General features: G+C 41.7%; 1 protein-coding gene across 4 annotated transcripts in view; it reads left to right on the top strand.

Moving 5' to 3' along the window:
* The first annotated feature begins 4,760 nt into the window (after positions 1 to 4,760).
* PDCD6IP (programmed cell death 6 interacting protein) overlaps positions 4,761 to 16,006 on the top strand; it is a 30,027-nt gene continuing 18,781 nt past the window's right edge. For all 4 annotated transcript variants that reach the window (XM_061464437.1, XM_061464435.1, XM_061464434.1 and 1 more), the window contains exons 1-5: positions 4,761 to 5,037; positions 10,765 to 10,819; positions 12,550 to 12,619; positions 14,988 to 15,115; positions 15,676 to 15,829. In XM_061464437.1, coding sequence (XP_061320421.1) covers positions 4,832 to 5,037; positions 10,765 to 10,819; positions 12,550 to 12,619; positions 14,988 to 15,115; positions 15,676 to 15,829 — 613 coding nt within the window. In that variant the 5' untranslated portion in view covers positions 4,761 to 4,831. The remainder of the gene's footprint in view (positions 5,038 to 10,764; positions 10,820 to 12,549; positions 12,620 to 14,987; positions 15,116 to 15,675; positions 15,830 to 16,006) is intronic.

The raw sequence follows: 16,006 nt of genomic DNA, 5'->3' as shown, positions 1-16,006 counted from the left end.
TAATGCTTTAAATAAAGAAAGCAGTGTCTTAAAGTGAGTAAAATAAAGCCATTGCTTTAGGTATACCCCACGTCGCAGTAACTATGACACTTGGAGCTACCCGGGTAGCTTTCATCTGTTTTGTTACCTCCCCTTGTCGATATATTTGCATTATTTAGCAGTACAGAATTTAAGTGAAAACTTTCTGACTTTCACATCTTAAGGGGGAGCTTAATTAGCCAAGCCTGTAAGAGCAAACTGTGAAATAAAAAGACTCTTCTCTCTTCCGGAATGAATAAAGAATCATATGCGTAAGTTTCAGTTGTTTATTGTTTTAAAATCAGCAGTAAAACCCCAGCATAGTTAGGGGAAGCATATATTGCAAACCACTCGCGTTTCAAGGGCATTAATCCTTTCTTCCTTTCAATTGTAATTCAAGACGTGATAACATGGGAACACTACCCATCTCCAGTCGGGCCTTCTGAAATCCTATGACAGTTCAAGGAGATGGTCACAGCAAGAATAAGTGCAGAGTAAGGCAAAATTTGATCCACTATCATAAGTAGCAGATGTTTGATTTTTCACCTGCTTTTAATACAACACAAGTACTTTGTTCTCCATTCCTAAGGCTACGTAAAGCAGAATTAATGATTTACTAAGTAGCATCAATGGTTCAACACTGGACAAAGGCAGAACAAACCTTTTTGTTCTTTCAACAGACTTGCAGAAGGCGGCTCTGAGGTTTTTTCAAACACCATACCATAAACCACACCAAAACGTGTTGATTACCGAGTCCCCGTGACAAACCCAAAGTCAAATACTCATGCATGACTTTGGATGTTATAGGTAAGGCTGGATTCAGTAAATAGCTGTGCACTCTGCCCGTTCAGTGCACTGTAAAAAAGCATGTTATATGTTCGTATTTATACTTCTTGTGCTAATCCTGACCTTCAGCTTTTGGGAAACATGTTTTAATAGCCTCTCAGCTATTTCTTACTGACCTGAAAGTTGCTGCTGTCTTCCAGAAGTTCTGCTTTGGGAATCTTCACAGCAATAGGAACAGTATAAACAGTAAAAAGAACATTTAAAAGAAATCTTATAAATCCTTTTGAATGGGACATAATTTTACCACAGATTTTTAACAGGACATCTGAAAATACTTTAGCAATACTTCCAGTGCTTATTATGAAGACCCACTAGTACAAACCATGACGCGGGACAGTGAGGGCTGTCCATTCCTGTTTATGTGGCGTGTTTGAGTAACAAGCAATGGCACTATCATTATGTGATAATGTAACATGGCATATTTCTGAAGCCTGCTGAGACTTGAGGAAAATGCTTGGCCACATTCTAATTGGCCTAATAGTTACTGTTCCTGCAGCCATTTATGGAAAATGCTGGCTGGATTCCTTGTTTGCTCTGCTCTAATCCACCTTCATACAATGCAGCAGGTAAAATTAGTTACCTGGGTCAACAACTTCCAGGCCTTGTGTATTCTCTCTCTCTCTAACATCTCATCTAAGCTCATATTACTTCACCTCTATCTTCTCTTTAACCTTCTCACTTCAGCACCTGCTTACAATTTAGTTCATCTACAAGGTTCTTTTCTGTGCCACTAGCTATGCATGTGATGCCCTTCTTCTTCTAGACCATTCTGGCAGCACCCTCTCCTCAAGCAAAAATCAGACAGTCGGTATCCTTATTTAGCTTGTGGTTGAAAGGTGACTTTGTTGTAATTACCACTACACAGAAGCATCTACCCTCAGTAGGTATTGATTTAGACCCGTCCTCTCCTTTCTCCAGCCTCTCATTTCTTCATCCTGACCTGTATCATGTCTGGAATTTAGACTGAAGATGCGTTTGTCTCATTCAACACTGGAACAGCAGGAGGATGCTGTATCTAGTGTTCCTGTGAATGAGGCTCTACAAGCACAAGGACAAGCACAGCCTCTGCCAGCTGACTTTGCTACCAGTGTATCTTCTGGTTCAGGTCCCCCCACACCTATGAGCAGTACAGAACTCTCTATATAAACACACATTAAAGTTGAGGACTATAGGACTAATAGTTTCTCTAAATTTTGAAACAAAAGGTAAAGGAGTGTCATATGTGGAGGTAATGGTCGGAATTCTTCCTCTTGCTTCTGATTAGGGACTGTAGGGAGAAAATTCACCCATAGGACATAAGAATTTTACACATTCTTCTACATGGGCAGCAGGACCAGAAGGGTTATTTAGATTCAGAGTTTTTTCTGACATACAACTTGTTTTCTGCATTCCCTCATTTTGGCAAATTGATGATAATCACTCCTGTAACCCATGGTCAGAAGATAATGGTGATAAAAGACGTGGACCTTATGCTGGGTCACCAGAAGACTATATTAGGAGCATCAGTTAGGGGTTGGATCTGAGTGACTAAATGAAGCTTTATGCAAGAGGACCATCAGATTTAACAAAATGACTAACTAGCTGCCTTACCACTTCCTTTTGCTGGTTTTCCATTTGTTTAGTATAGCAGCTGTTTGCCAATTAGGGCAAATAATGCACAAATAAAGCAGCAGGATCAAAATCTACAGAATAAAAAGCAGCAAATGCAGAATAAAATCCTGCTTCAATGAAACACCTGTAACACAAATTGTGAACAGAAAACAGGTGTAAAATAGAACACCAGAGTTGAGTGAGAAGTTTTCTGTCTAAAAATGGGAGACAAACCCCCACGAAGCATGCAGACAAGCCAGTTCATGTATTGAAAGCAAATCTTTCAGAAATGCTTTTGCATCTATCTATACGGAATGGTTGTTTAGGAAAACAGGGGAAAACTGGGGAGATTGAATGATCTGCCTACACTAAAACACATCAGGCGTGCTGTTAAAGCTTTAACATGGCTGTAACCTGCTTATGCTGCATTACTTCAACCATTTTAGGAGAAACCTGTTTTAAAGTGGTTCCTTTAGATATTATCACAAATTTCTTGAAGGAAGCGCAGCCTGCTGTTTAAAGCACAGGACTGAGTCACAAGATGTAGATTATACCCCCCTGAACCGGTAACTACTGTGTGGCTTCCTCATCTCTAAATTAGGAAATAGCACTTAACTAGTCAGAGGTTACAAGGAGACAAGTCATCACTGCTTATAATTGTAATAATTGGAACAAATCCTTCAGAGGAGTACTAATTTATGAAGAAACCTGTGGGAAAGAAGACAATCACCTAGATGCTTGCAGGTCTGGTAACTTGCTCTAAGCCAAAGAGAGACTCTTGTGCTGTGTTGGTGGAAGGTTTTAGGAGTACAACCCTTGCATTTGTTAAGCAGCAGCCATCTGAAGGTCACCATGGCTCCAAGGTAGCACTGTGATCTCACTGCTGCAGTTTCTGCCCTTCCCTATCCACACCCTTTCCGTGTTTATGACTGTGACACTGGAAGGTATTGATGGCTTCCACCTTCCATATTTAGGCAGCCATGGACCTTATAATGCTGTGTAGGATAACTATACCCTGCATGGTCCTGATGCTGAAAATACAGGGAGACAACTGCCCAGCTGACTGTACCTTAAGACTAATCAGAATCTAAACTTGTGAGAGTGGAGGTTTTGCCTGGTCCATGAAAGTGCAGTCAGTGCATGGCTGACACCAAACACTTACATGTGGGCAATAAAGCCTGGGGAAAGCAAAAGCAGTGAGGAACTCACATGCATATAAGGGAGGTCAGCTTACTTTCTGTATTCATTGCTGTACTCGTTGTACCACACAAATGTGTACTTTTCAAAATGTAAATTCAAGTCAACTACTGCTTGGTTTTGGTTGAGCTATGAGAAATGGAGCTGGGTGTTTGTAACAGCAGCACCCTGGCCAGTCTCTCAAGAATCACTACTTGAACACCACTGAAAGTGACTGGAAGCAGCAGCAGAAGGACAACTCCATCGCTCCCTTCCCTCTGCCTTGTGCCACTGCACTCCGGGCTGCGGAAGGGCACAGCTAATGCGAGAGGATCTGCCCCTCCCAGCGACGACAGCAGCAGCCCGGAGTCATTTATCAGGCTCTGCCCTTCTCTTCAGCCCTTCCTCAGGTGACACAAAGGCAGCTCCGTTTAGTACAGTACACTGGCAGAACAGAGGGATTATCGGCTTTACAGCAGAACTCGCGCTCACCAAACCCTTCCACGTAATTTTAAAAGCACTTTTACCACTCTTTGTCACGGTATCATCTCCTCGGGGCACAGGGGTTGTAAAACAGCCGGCTTACGGCGTTAGCCACCTGGAACAAGTGGCAGAAGAAGGAAGCACACGGGTTGAACATCCCTTGTAGGTGTTCAGGCAAGACCAGCCGTGCAGACGGCCCGCGCTGCCTACTGAGCTGTGCTGGGTCAGGACAAGCGTGGCAGATGGCAGATCCATAACTACAGAGTGAATTTCAGCGGGGGGGGGGGGGGGGGGGTTAGGGCTCACGTTACCGGCTGCCGAAGCCTCCCTTAACGCAGCTCCGCCGTCACGTCTCTCACTCAACGGCGCTTCTCCAGAGGCGGCACAGCCAGCTCTCCTCTGCCTTCCCCGGGCTCTAAACGCTCTCCGGATGCCTCATAAGCCCCTCCTGCAGCACTACGCTGCCGGTCAGTAACGGGCCGACCGGGCGTTACCGAACCGTTGTGGCACAGATCCGCCCCCCCCCCCCCCTTTCCCCTCAGGCCGCCACAACTGCTAGGGCGCCGCGCCTGCGCGATTGAAAGGCGGGGCGTGCGTGCGTGTGCGTGACGTGACGCCGCCGCGTCGGGGAGCGTGCGGTGATCCCGGAAGCGCGGTGCGAGGGCCGCGGTGACGGCGGTGGGTGCTGGCCGCCGCCTCCCTGCTCCTTGCGGCGGCCATGACGAACTTCATCTCGGTGCAGCTGAAGAAGGCCGCGGAGGTGGACTTGGCCAAGCCGCTGTGCAAGTTCATTCAGCAGAGCTACCCGGGCGGCGACGCGCAGGCCGAGCACTGCCGCGCTGCCGAGGAGCTCAGCAAGCTCCGCAAGAGCGCGCTCGGCCGCCCGCTCGACAAGCACGAGAGCGCGCTTGAGACCCTCCTCAGGTAAGGCCTCGCCGGGCTTCACGCCCCCCCCACCCGACTCCGCCATCCCGCCCCTCTTCTCCCGTTTCCGGTGGGGCGGGCTAGCACCTCCCCTCGCAGGGCACCGGGGGGGGGGGGACCGTGGCGGCAGCGCCGGGCTTGGGCCCTGGGTGCGGCGCAACCGCAGCCAGGTGCGGGCGGGCCCAGGTGTGGGTGGCCCGGCCCGGGCGGGGCGGAGGGCTCCCCCGGAGGAAGCGGCTGGGGCTGCCTGGCCGGCTTCTGTGGCCTGTGGGTTGCTGCTTGCCTCCCCGCCGCGGGCCCGAGTCTCTCGGGTGTTGCGGGGTGCCGGGTGGTGGTGGGGGGGGGAGCGGGGCGCGGACAGGAGGCCTTGTCCCGGCCAGCTTCCCCTGCTGGTGTTTGTAATCTGCCCGTCGCCGCCGAGTCTAGGTAGAAAGGACAGAAAGACTGGCTCGCTTTTAAAAGGCGAGCAGGTCTGCCTTTTATTTAACATTTTGTTGTTACAGCTGGCAGCCTTACTTAGTTATTTACTTACTTGTTTATTTATTTACTGTATGTTTTCCTTCCTTTTCCCGTGTTCTTAACGTATTTGCAAAATCACATCCTTATTTTCCACTTAGCACACTTAGTTTGTACTCGGAAAACTTACCCGTACCCGTGTTGTGCTGGAATTATCGCAGGTTAGAGGAGTATTATGGTTAATCTGTGCCTTCTGCCTGGTAAACTGCAGACAGCATACTTTAGGGCTAACTGCTCCATCACCTGCAAAAGCACTCTTTCCTATCTCTGTAGAACATCTATGGATTGCAGCATTGCTGTGGTAATACTGCTGAGGTGTTTCTCTGTGTTGGAAATATTTTGAGCCCATTTCTTGTAGCTCATCTACTCACTGATGCCACTGTGACTCATTTGTTGGAGTCATGCTAAATACACACTTCTATTTGCAAAGCTTGGAGCAAAGACTTGTACTACCAGAATGTGAGTTTTTACATAGTGAAAGCAACTTCATTTTTTTTTTAAGAAGGCAAAAAGATAGAGGGATTTTCTAGTACAGGGAGACGTCTCTGTAATAGCATGAGCAAGTAGAAATACATTTGGGGTTCATTCAAATTTCTTGTTTACCAACTTGAAGAGGAATGGAAAAGGAACAAGTGACTTATTGAAAAGAAAACAAGATTTGTAAGATGAATTGCTGATGTTTTTTGAGCTTATCAGCCCTGCATTGGGTGTTTGGGCTATAAAAGCTGTGATTGTACTAATCTTGTTTTATGGTATCTTAGTTTCCTGTTCTACTCCTGTTTATTACTGCATATGCGTTTGAAGGTCAGGGAAATCGCAAGCTTCTGTGAAGTGAAGGAGGGACTCTGATATGCAAATTGAAAGGCATCTTGTTATCTCCCCTTGAATGCTAGAGTTGAGCTTCCTTTACTGATGGTGCCCATCAGGTTTGTCATCAGTTTCTAGCTGAAATGCCTGTTTGGCCCAGCCATGTTGTATGGCTTCACCCTATGTCTAACGTGTTTACATCACCCTCTCTGCAGTTCTGGTCCTTCTCTTGAACCATTTCTGGGAGACAGAAGGTGTACATGACATTCTGACAAGTGAGCTACTTGGATGAGTTCAGTGGACAGTCAGATGAACATCAGAGCTAGTGCAAAACTGGATCAAAGTAGTGTTGCTGAAAACCAAGGGGCTGAGTGGGACCTCTGTCTATGAGTGCCAGCAGGCCATTAATTAAAGCCACAGTATGCAGCTTCAGCTCAGGTTTTCTCTCTGAATAATGAGGGGAAACCACTTGCAATGGCATAATTACCAGTTTTCCTTTGAGTCAGTTCCACATGCAGTTCTCTGCTACACAGAAGCTCCTCTGATAAAGCACCTGCATTTTAAACTGTATCCTTGCGATTACTTGTTCTCTTTACAATGGGAGTGAGATAAGATGAGGGTCTGAATTAACTGTTAATGAAACTGATCAGCTGTCTGTGTTCCTGTATCTCTAACAAGGTGTGGGTGGTTTGCCCCTGTCTAACCATTTATATTGCAGTTGCTGGAAAATGTTTGTACTTATTCTGTAAGAATACTCTGACAAATTCTGTTAGTACTCTGTAAGATGCAGTTTAAAAAGTCAGACCGTCTGCACACCTGAAGTGTGGAGCATCCAGCTGAGCTTATGGCTAAAAGAGCGTAAGAGTCTGAGCACCCTGCATTTCTCCTGATAATTTCCTTACCTCTCCAACTTCCAGGATTTTCCTGTTGCTGTTTGAGTTGTACTCAGTCATGTTTAAGTAACAACTTCAGCAAGATTTTCATTCGAGTTTACAGCTGGTTAGTGAAGTAAGGTTGGAAGAGCTGATTAAGATGTGGATGCCTCTTGTATCCATTTACTTCTTTGGAGCTTTTTATAGACCGTAATACCTTGTAGAGCACTGTAGACCACTAACTGTTAAGAAATGAGGCCTTAATCTTCTGCTAATTAATCCAGGATTTGCCCACAATTTTGTAATCTTTAGAAACCTCATTTTGCTGACTGGTTACTGCACGTTTCTTTTATGTGCAGTAAGATATGAACTTGGTTGTGGTCCCATTTCCCAGGCAAACAGGAACCAATAAAGTTTTGGAAGAGCGTGGTGTGCTGCTGTTTGCTGAGCGCAAATGCTTCTCTTGGCCAGGTATTTGAGATGCCCAGTGAAAAGGGGCACAGTGCAACTGGGAAAGACCTCAGCCTCCTTCCAAGCTTTCTTTGTTTAGTGGGAATCTGAGTGCTCTGAAGGTGACGTAGGTGAACTTGGTACAGATGTTTCTCCTTAAATTCTGTCATAGCAGATTTGATTTAGTGGTGTGGGTTTTGGTGTTCTGTTTTTTTTTCTTCTTATGATTATAATTACAGCTTGAAGGGATTCCTTGCTGCCTTTCTTAATATTAAAGGTAGCCTGGACTTCATTTCCTTTTTCTGGAGTGGTGAGGTGGTGGTGGTAGTTTAATTTTACCAGTAATTCTTGTAGTCCTTTTAAAAACAGGAAAAATAAGGGAAAAGGGGGACTGTTTGTGTGGTTTTATTTTAAACGGTCAATCTCTTGAGGGCTGCAGTTGTAGTTCTGGTTTCCAGCTGGGATTCAGGACTCCTGTTCTTATCTAGGAAAGCAAAGAGGGATCTCGGTCTCTTTTATGTTGTTTTGAAGGAGATTTTCCTTTGTGATCCTTGGAAAGAGGAACAGGATTTGAGGTTTTTAATGTAATACATATATTTTAATTAAATTCTAATTTAAACCTTGACTTCCCACTGGAGTGCTATAACTCATTTTTACTATCATTTAGGAGTGTGTAATGCCTGTTTTGCTGAAAAATTGTTGTCTTTGAGAACTAGATCTGTGTTGCTGACCTCTGCCCTCCCGTTGATAACTATTAGAACTCAGGTAGTTGATGTTTGCATGGCTCTCTGTATCACTGGCACAGCCAAACACCCAACACTCATCTGTGTTGCATGGCAACTTCTGTTATTTGTGTATCGATAGCTAGATTACTGTAAATGTTTTTAAATGACACCTTTATGTTTGCCTCACCTTTCAGTGTGTAATAGACTTGTGCATCTGATGAAGGCCTTTCCGTCACTATTTATTTCTCTGTACTGCTAGTTTTCAACTTCTGTGATTAACATCTTTGTTTGACATTCTATATGTGTTTGGTCTGTGTATTCCATTATATTTATATATGTTAATCTACTAAACTAAATGATTTTAGGCTTTTTAAAGAGCTCTCAAGTCTTAAATAGAATTTCAAGTTCCTTAATAAAAAGAAATGACATCACATGCTTAAAGTAGTAACAGAAATAGGAACCTAAGTTCTAAACATGTTTAAAACCAAGCAGACAAAAAGTCCAGTGTTAACTGGTGTTCATTGATGCTAAATGCAGCAATATACGTGTTTGCAAGGAACCTACACCTCCTTTGCTTATTTTCTTTGTGGTTCTGTTGGCATACAAAGAACAGTCTGCTGCAAAGGGCTGATGCTTAGGCTTAGGTGCCCCCAACTTCACACAGACATTTGGCAAGCTTTGCTTCTTGGCCCTCCCCTCTTGGCAGATGAGGACAGGGTAATTGTGGAATGTGGGAAGACAGCTTGGCTTTATTAGTGGCTTTTGGTTAACAAATTAAGTTGAGGCAGGAGGAAGAAGCATGGAAAATCTCATTTTCTTTGTGATAGCACATGAGAACTGTGTTGAGACTGGCTGAAGGCAGTGAAGGAAGGGTGTTTAAATCGGTTGCAGGTATCTTCAGTGTTAGGAGTTTAACTATACTTTTTACATACTTGGTAAGCTATTAAAAGTAAAAATTAATCTTGATTAAAGTGCCTTTACAGTAAATATCTGCAGACTTTTTTCTTTTTAACCTTAGGAGCAATTTCTTTCAACTCGGTTGTTAGTGTAAGTCCTGCTGGGTTACTGCTGCAGATTACTGTAGCTTTTGATTAGGCTTAATATAGTGTGTCTTAAATTGCAGTGGCTGAAGTAGAAAGCTGTAGTATTATGTAGTATTGTGTAGTAGTATGTACACTGGCAGATGTAAGCCGCTGAAGAATATGCTAGCATTATTTTTATTGTTGTATTTGACTTCTAAAAATGCTTCTTGACTTTTTAAACATTTATTGCTTGCAGAACATACACCTTGTACATCTGCTTCATGTCTAGATCAATAGTGATAGATATTTAATAATGTCATGTAAGGAGATGGTAACAATGTTAACCCTGTTTCACAGACTGTGAAACTCATTAGTACAATGTGTTTTGTATATTGGGAAAATGAATTCTTAAAAAAGGAATTTGACCAATGTAGTGTTGGGTGTATGCCTGTATGGCAAGTGTTACAGGGATAGCGTAGGAAACGGGCTTTACATGTTACCTGTTCTCAGCAGTAGGCAGTTTAAAGGTGTTCTGTTCTGCATCCAGCCTCTCATGTTTAACAAGTGGTGCAGGTGGAGGGTACAGGTCAGGAAAACTGAATTGCTGACTCTTGCCTGGATAGACTGTGTGAGGTACCATTCTATACTTGCTGTATTATCTTTTGGGCATTCTTTCCAAACATATTTCACTAGGAGTAGACAAAATACTGGCACAGAGAATGTTTTGGTTTTAATTCACTGTGACTACTACAATATAATGAAAACTAGGCTTGCAAGTAAAGGATCAAGTAATCAAGCACTAGGCTCTCCAGTTGATACTGTGCAAGGCAGTGGCATCTATTTCAAAGACACTGAAGTTTAAACAGAAGAGTCAGAAATTGTAGGGGAGTGGGATATAATGTTCAGATCAAGGGAGTGCAGTGTAGCTTGTTAACATTATGTTAAATGCTGTGCTTAATTTACTGTTGCAGCATGACTCAATGTCTGATGTATTCTTTGCCTCCCTATATATATACAGGGACTCATTAGCATGCCATTTTTTTCTAATCCACTGCCCCATCAGCAAGTGGAATGGGTCAGCTTCATCTGTGATACTCTTCTGACTGAGACACGGTTTCACCTTATCTGTGAAAGATTGCCTCCTACTGAACTTCTTCTCTGCTGGAAACATATCTCTAGGCAGAATTTCTGCCTGTCCTGCAGATCCTCCATAGTTATGAATGAGCTTCACAACTTCTGTGTGGGATTTTTGCACCCTTTTCTTTACATTCCAGTGTAAGAAACAAAACTCTTGATTTGATTTATCTACTAGCTCTTCTCTTTTATTTTTTGTAGATACTACGACCAGCTGTGTTCAATTGAGCCAAAGTTTCCGTTCTCTGAAAATCAGGTAAGAAGACTTTATCAAAACCACAGCGCCTACAATGTATGACTTCCAAGCCTGTACCTAATCCACTGAACAGTACTGCTGTGGGGCGAGGCATTTAATCTCTTCAAGCCTTAATTTCCTAATCTTTGTTCATTTTCTAGTCTTTGCTCACATATACTTTCTACTGAAATGTCACCTTTGAAGGCCATAATTATCCTCATTTTACAGATTTGGAAACGTTTTGACTTTGGCTGGTGGCTGGAAAGAGTTGTGCTGTGCTGATTACTCTTCAACCCTCCTTTTTCCAAGAAGTCTTTTTTCATACTGTGTTCTAAAGGCTTTTAAAAACATAATTTCTATGGGAAAACTTTAAGTAATGGATGATTTTTGAAGTAGTACAGGTGTTTTATTCACAACACCTAACAGAATAAGCCACTTAAGAGCTTAACCTCTTTATTCCCGCCTCTGCACCTACGAAAGTCATAATGAACATCGTATCTATCTAAAAATTAAGTTGTTCTTTTTTTTTCCTACCATATTTCTTCAGAACTCTATCTCTAAGGGGAAATTCAGCTTAACTCTTGACCATTGGAGTGCTCCTCAGGTGGAGGCTGGAATAGAGCTATAGGCTCCTGTGTTTTGGTAGAAAAAGATGTATCTTTTCTTTCAAAGTGATGACAGATAGGACAGAATTTGCATTTTGTTCTTGATGAAATCATATTTAAATGGTAACATTATAATTAAAGGAAAAACTTTCTTTTTGGACTTGGTTACAAGTAAGGGAGTAGTTTTAATGCAGTTCAAGCTGACTTGAGTTTTGCATATAGCTGCATTCACTTGTAGCCGAGAACTGCACTTTTGTTAGTGTTGAAAATGATCATCATACGGTGACCTAGAAGACTGGTAAACATGAAGAGGAAGTTCTGCAGTGCTGTAAACTGTTCCATCAGAGGGAAGTAGTTGTCAGTGGAAGCAGCAATGAACAGCTGAGGGCCACAGTGTCTAGCTGCAATGCTAGTGCAGGAAAATTCATCACCAAGCAGTACTGTGCCTTTTCTGAAGTTATTCTCCCCAAGCATTTTAAAACAAGTAATTTTACTATGTTTTCTGGTTTGATATGATACTATGATACCAGTTGTGTACAACTAGTTTGATCAGCTGAATAAGGAATTAAATTGTGGAACCTTGAGCAGATTCTTTGAAGTATTTGCATTGCCTATGAAGTACCCACTGGAACTGTAACATAAGCCACACTGGTTTTACTTGAATTGTCTTTCCTAAGTGCATTTCCTGATAATGTCCAAAAAATAAATGAATTTTGGTATTACAGACCAGTTCCAAATATGCTACCAGTATGGAACAGTGGAAACTGCCTGGTTAGGTGGTTTCCTTTAGCTGTGAGTATACCAGACCATCAGACTTACTGGGAGAGGAATATCTGGGTTTGGAAAGAAATCTATCTGTCACTCAGAATATGAGCAGAGCTGAAAGATTATTTTGAGCATTTCTGTCTGTTCTGCTTGAAATGTTTTGAGCAAACCTGAAGGAAAAAAGGTAGTTGTTTGTGTTTTGTTTTTTTTAATAATCCTTAATGATTTTCTGAAACCTCCAGAATATTTGTGGTGCTACAAGTGAATGAAGTGTTTAACACAGTTGGACTATTGAAGGATAAATAAGTGAAATTGGGATATTTTCTGAAGCTCTCTGAGATTAAATATGAAAACAAGATCTTTCTTTTTCACCACTTTCAGGTCTGTGTAACATTTACATGGAAAGATGCTTTTGATAAAGGATCACTTTTTGGAGGATCTGCCAAGTTGGGTATGTGAATGTACTGGAAGTGCAAGTGTTCAGGATATTAAGGCTTGAGAATGTGTTTATATCACTGAGTTGTTAATAGTCTTTCTAGTATTCTCAACATAGCTTTCAAATGATGCCAACTCTATTGGTAACAGATTAATCACTTCACCACTGGTAATGAATAAATGCAAAGCATTTCTATAAAATTGAGTTTCAGTATTGGTTTTTCCAGAGGCACAAACAGATGTGCAATCTGATAATAGTTACGCTGTCTGCTCCTCAGACTTCGGGGAGCAGCCACAACTGACATTAATCAAAATTGTTCAAGTTAACATGAAGTTTCATAGTAGTAGGTTTTGCTAATCCAGCTCTTACTCCTCTACATGAATAAGATCCTCATGAGATGTACTTGAGAGTGGGTGAGTCCATTCCAGAAGAAGGGAAGTGATGGTAACTGGCTTCGGTAACCTAGTTTGATAGCACATTTCATTCAGGAGAATGGAAGGCACTTACAGTGCCCTGAAAGGATTTTCCTACTACTTCTTTATACAGTATTTTCATACAAATTTGAATTCTTGGAAAGAAAAAAGCATTTGTTTCCTGCAAATATAAGGTGTTTTGAGTCTGTGATTCGTTTTAGTCATATAGGACAATTCTGCACTGCAAAATCGGGATCATTAAATGGTTTTGGAACAATTGCCAGTGGAGAAACTGAGACTAAATCCTTTTGAATTAAGCGAGGAGCTGTTCAGTTATGTGTCATTGTTCCTCAATCCTATACCCAGATTGAAATTTGGTTTAAAACTTCCATGCAGCTGAGATACAGGGCTGTGACTTGAGAGCTCTGCTTCCTGCTGTTGTGGCAAACTGTTTTCTTCCCGGCTCCCACTGAATCCCAAGTCTGTATCACAAGGGTAGCTGACAGATACTGTGGCTGCTTGAGAAGTGACCCAGTTCACAGCATGGCATGTAATCTGAAATATGTTGTCTTAGGTTAATAGGTAGAGCTATAAACAGAAGGGTCTGAGGAGAATCTATGTTGCTAAACAGCTGTTCTTACTGTAAATCACACTTGAGATGCAATTTGGAGTGTAAAGTAATTCTTCATTTAAAGTAATTTTGCACTTCAGAAACTTTAAAGCCGTATTTTCTTTCCTTTCTTGTGTTTGTTTCAGTCTTTTGAATGATGCATTAAGTTGCACAAGATCATCTTAGAAAAAAATCTGGAAAATAAACTACGGGAAAGAGATGTTCTAGATAAATTACTATTCTCTTGCAGAAATACAGTCAGTGACTGTATAAGACTTTTCACTCAGAAACACAATGGGAAGAATGGCATGCCAGATTTACAGCTGCTTACATAGAAACTTCAGAGATCTGTTAGATAAATCTGTAGCTGTGTAAGGAGGCTGGATGTTAGTGGAAAAAAAACAAATGTGCCCTTATAGTACTTCATTGGTTTAAGGATAACTTTAGAAGTTGTATGTGGGTTTGGGAAATTGAAGATTCGCTAGCTGAGTTTTCTGTGTTCTCCAAGACAAACATCTAAACACTTCTAACAGTTGTACATATCTGCAGTCTTCAGGTTTCCCAGTGCTTGCATACGGCAGATAACCTTTGAAAGCAATTAATAGGTTCAAAATGGTTCTTGTTCAGGTATTACTGTTTCTAGAAGTGTGGGCTCCATCCTCTGGGTTTGTGAAGTACTACAGGAGTCGAGCCTGAGCAGGCTACATTGCTGTCTAGTGAGCACAAGTTTTAATTAAGTAAATCCTTAGCTGTTTCATTACACACATAACCAAGATATTTGTCAGCATTTTCAATCTGAAATGATAGCTCTGAGAGGTGGAAAATTCCCTGCATTGCAATAAACAGTAACACAAGAGCATGCAAAAGTCTTTGGCCTCAATGAGAGAAGGGTAGTTAATCTTGCATTCAGGATGCAGTAAGAGCATATAATTGGGCAGTTACTGTAAACTGGCTAATGCATACAAGTTCATATTTCAGATTAGCTTTCAGTAGTACTTGTGTTTCTGTATCTTCAGGAGCAAAAAGCTGTACTTGAGTTAGAAAGACTTTAAAGTTATTTTCTGTATTGCAAGGGTTTTTATACTACCGCTTTTATGCTTTGTGCCACTCGGCATAGTTCCTCACATGAAACATTTTGTGCAAGTACTACATTGGACTATGTAAAGCTTTCCTGATGAGGATGACTTCAAACATGAAAAGTTCAGTATGGTTGGGGTTGTTTGCTTGTTTTTCTTTCTCTTGGCTTGAAACTGTTGGTATCTTAAGTAAAGATATCGGTAGCATTGGCCTCATCTATAGGTGCCTTAGTACTAAGGTTTATGGCCTTAACACTACGGGTAACTGTCTGTCTTGATTGCAGCTCTGGCAAGTTTGGGGTATGAGAAGACCTGTGTTTTGTTCAACTGTGGAGCGTTGGCAAGCCAGATTGCAGCAGAACAGAATCTAGATAATGATGAAGGACTAAAAGCTGCAGCTAAGCATTATCAGGTACAGAGCTCTGTGCTTATGCTTAGGAATTCAGAATAATTAATCTCAGAACATCAAATACTATCTCTCAATTCTAAAACTGTATATACCCATACATAAATATATACACATCTTTTCTCCCTCTTAATTGCAAAGGCAGTTGGCTAAGTACTTACTTGCCAGCTTGGAAGAATTTAATCCCCTAGAATTCTGTATGCTCCTTCCCCCAAGCGTGTTGGTAACTTTTAACCTTCACCTTAAAGATTTAATAATTCTAGCTAGTACAAGTTTTAGTTTTAACAAATTTTACAGTAATAATGTCTTTCTTCATGGTATGCATTAAAATGTCCATGTTCTTATGTTGTTAGGTGTAATCAGTATACCTTTCCTTGTAGTCCATCTTGATAAATGTATCGGTGTAAGTGGTTCCAAGAACAAGGAATTGTTTAATGGCTAAACAATAAATAAGAGACCATACTCCAAAAAAGCTCTTTTTAAAAATTGCTTTATATATTATATTTGTAGGAGAGAAAGTCTTTTTTGGAAACATGAATGATAATGTATAATTTTGTTTTACTTAGTTTGCAAGTGGTGCTTTCCAACACATTAAAGACACGGTTTTGTCAGCACTGAATCGAGAACCTACAGTGGACATCTCTCCAGACACAGTTGGAACTCTCAGTCTTATAATGTTGGCTCAAGCCCAGGAAGTCTTCTTCTTGAAAGCTACAAGAGGTATATTTTAATCTTCAGCGTGTATGTTCATGTGCTCATTTCAACTTCCACAAAAGCTCACAAGTGTGTCAAGTTATTAAGAGGTTGTAAAGGGCCTTTCAGAAGTTAGTTTTGCATTTGCTGCATTTCCTCCCCCCACACCCTTGGAGGTCATTAAAGGCAAACTACAGGTGCCAC

This window comes from Pezoporus flaviventris, unplaced genomic scaffold (genome assembly GCF_033815535.1).
Source record: "Pezoporus flaviventris isolate CSIRO_AGI_PZ_B2104156 unplaced genomic scaffold, CSIRO_AGI_Pfla_v1 ptg000037l, whole genome shotgun sequence".
NCBI lineage: Eukaryota > Metazoa > Chordata > Aves > Psittaciformes > Psittacidae > Pezoporus > Pezoporus flaviventris.
The sequence above is the reverse complement of the archived record's forward strand: the minus strand, read 5'-3'. Positions and strand labels throughout refer to the sequence as shown.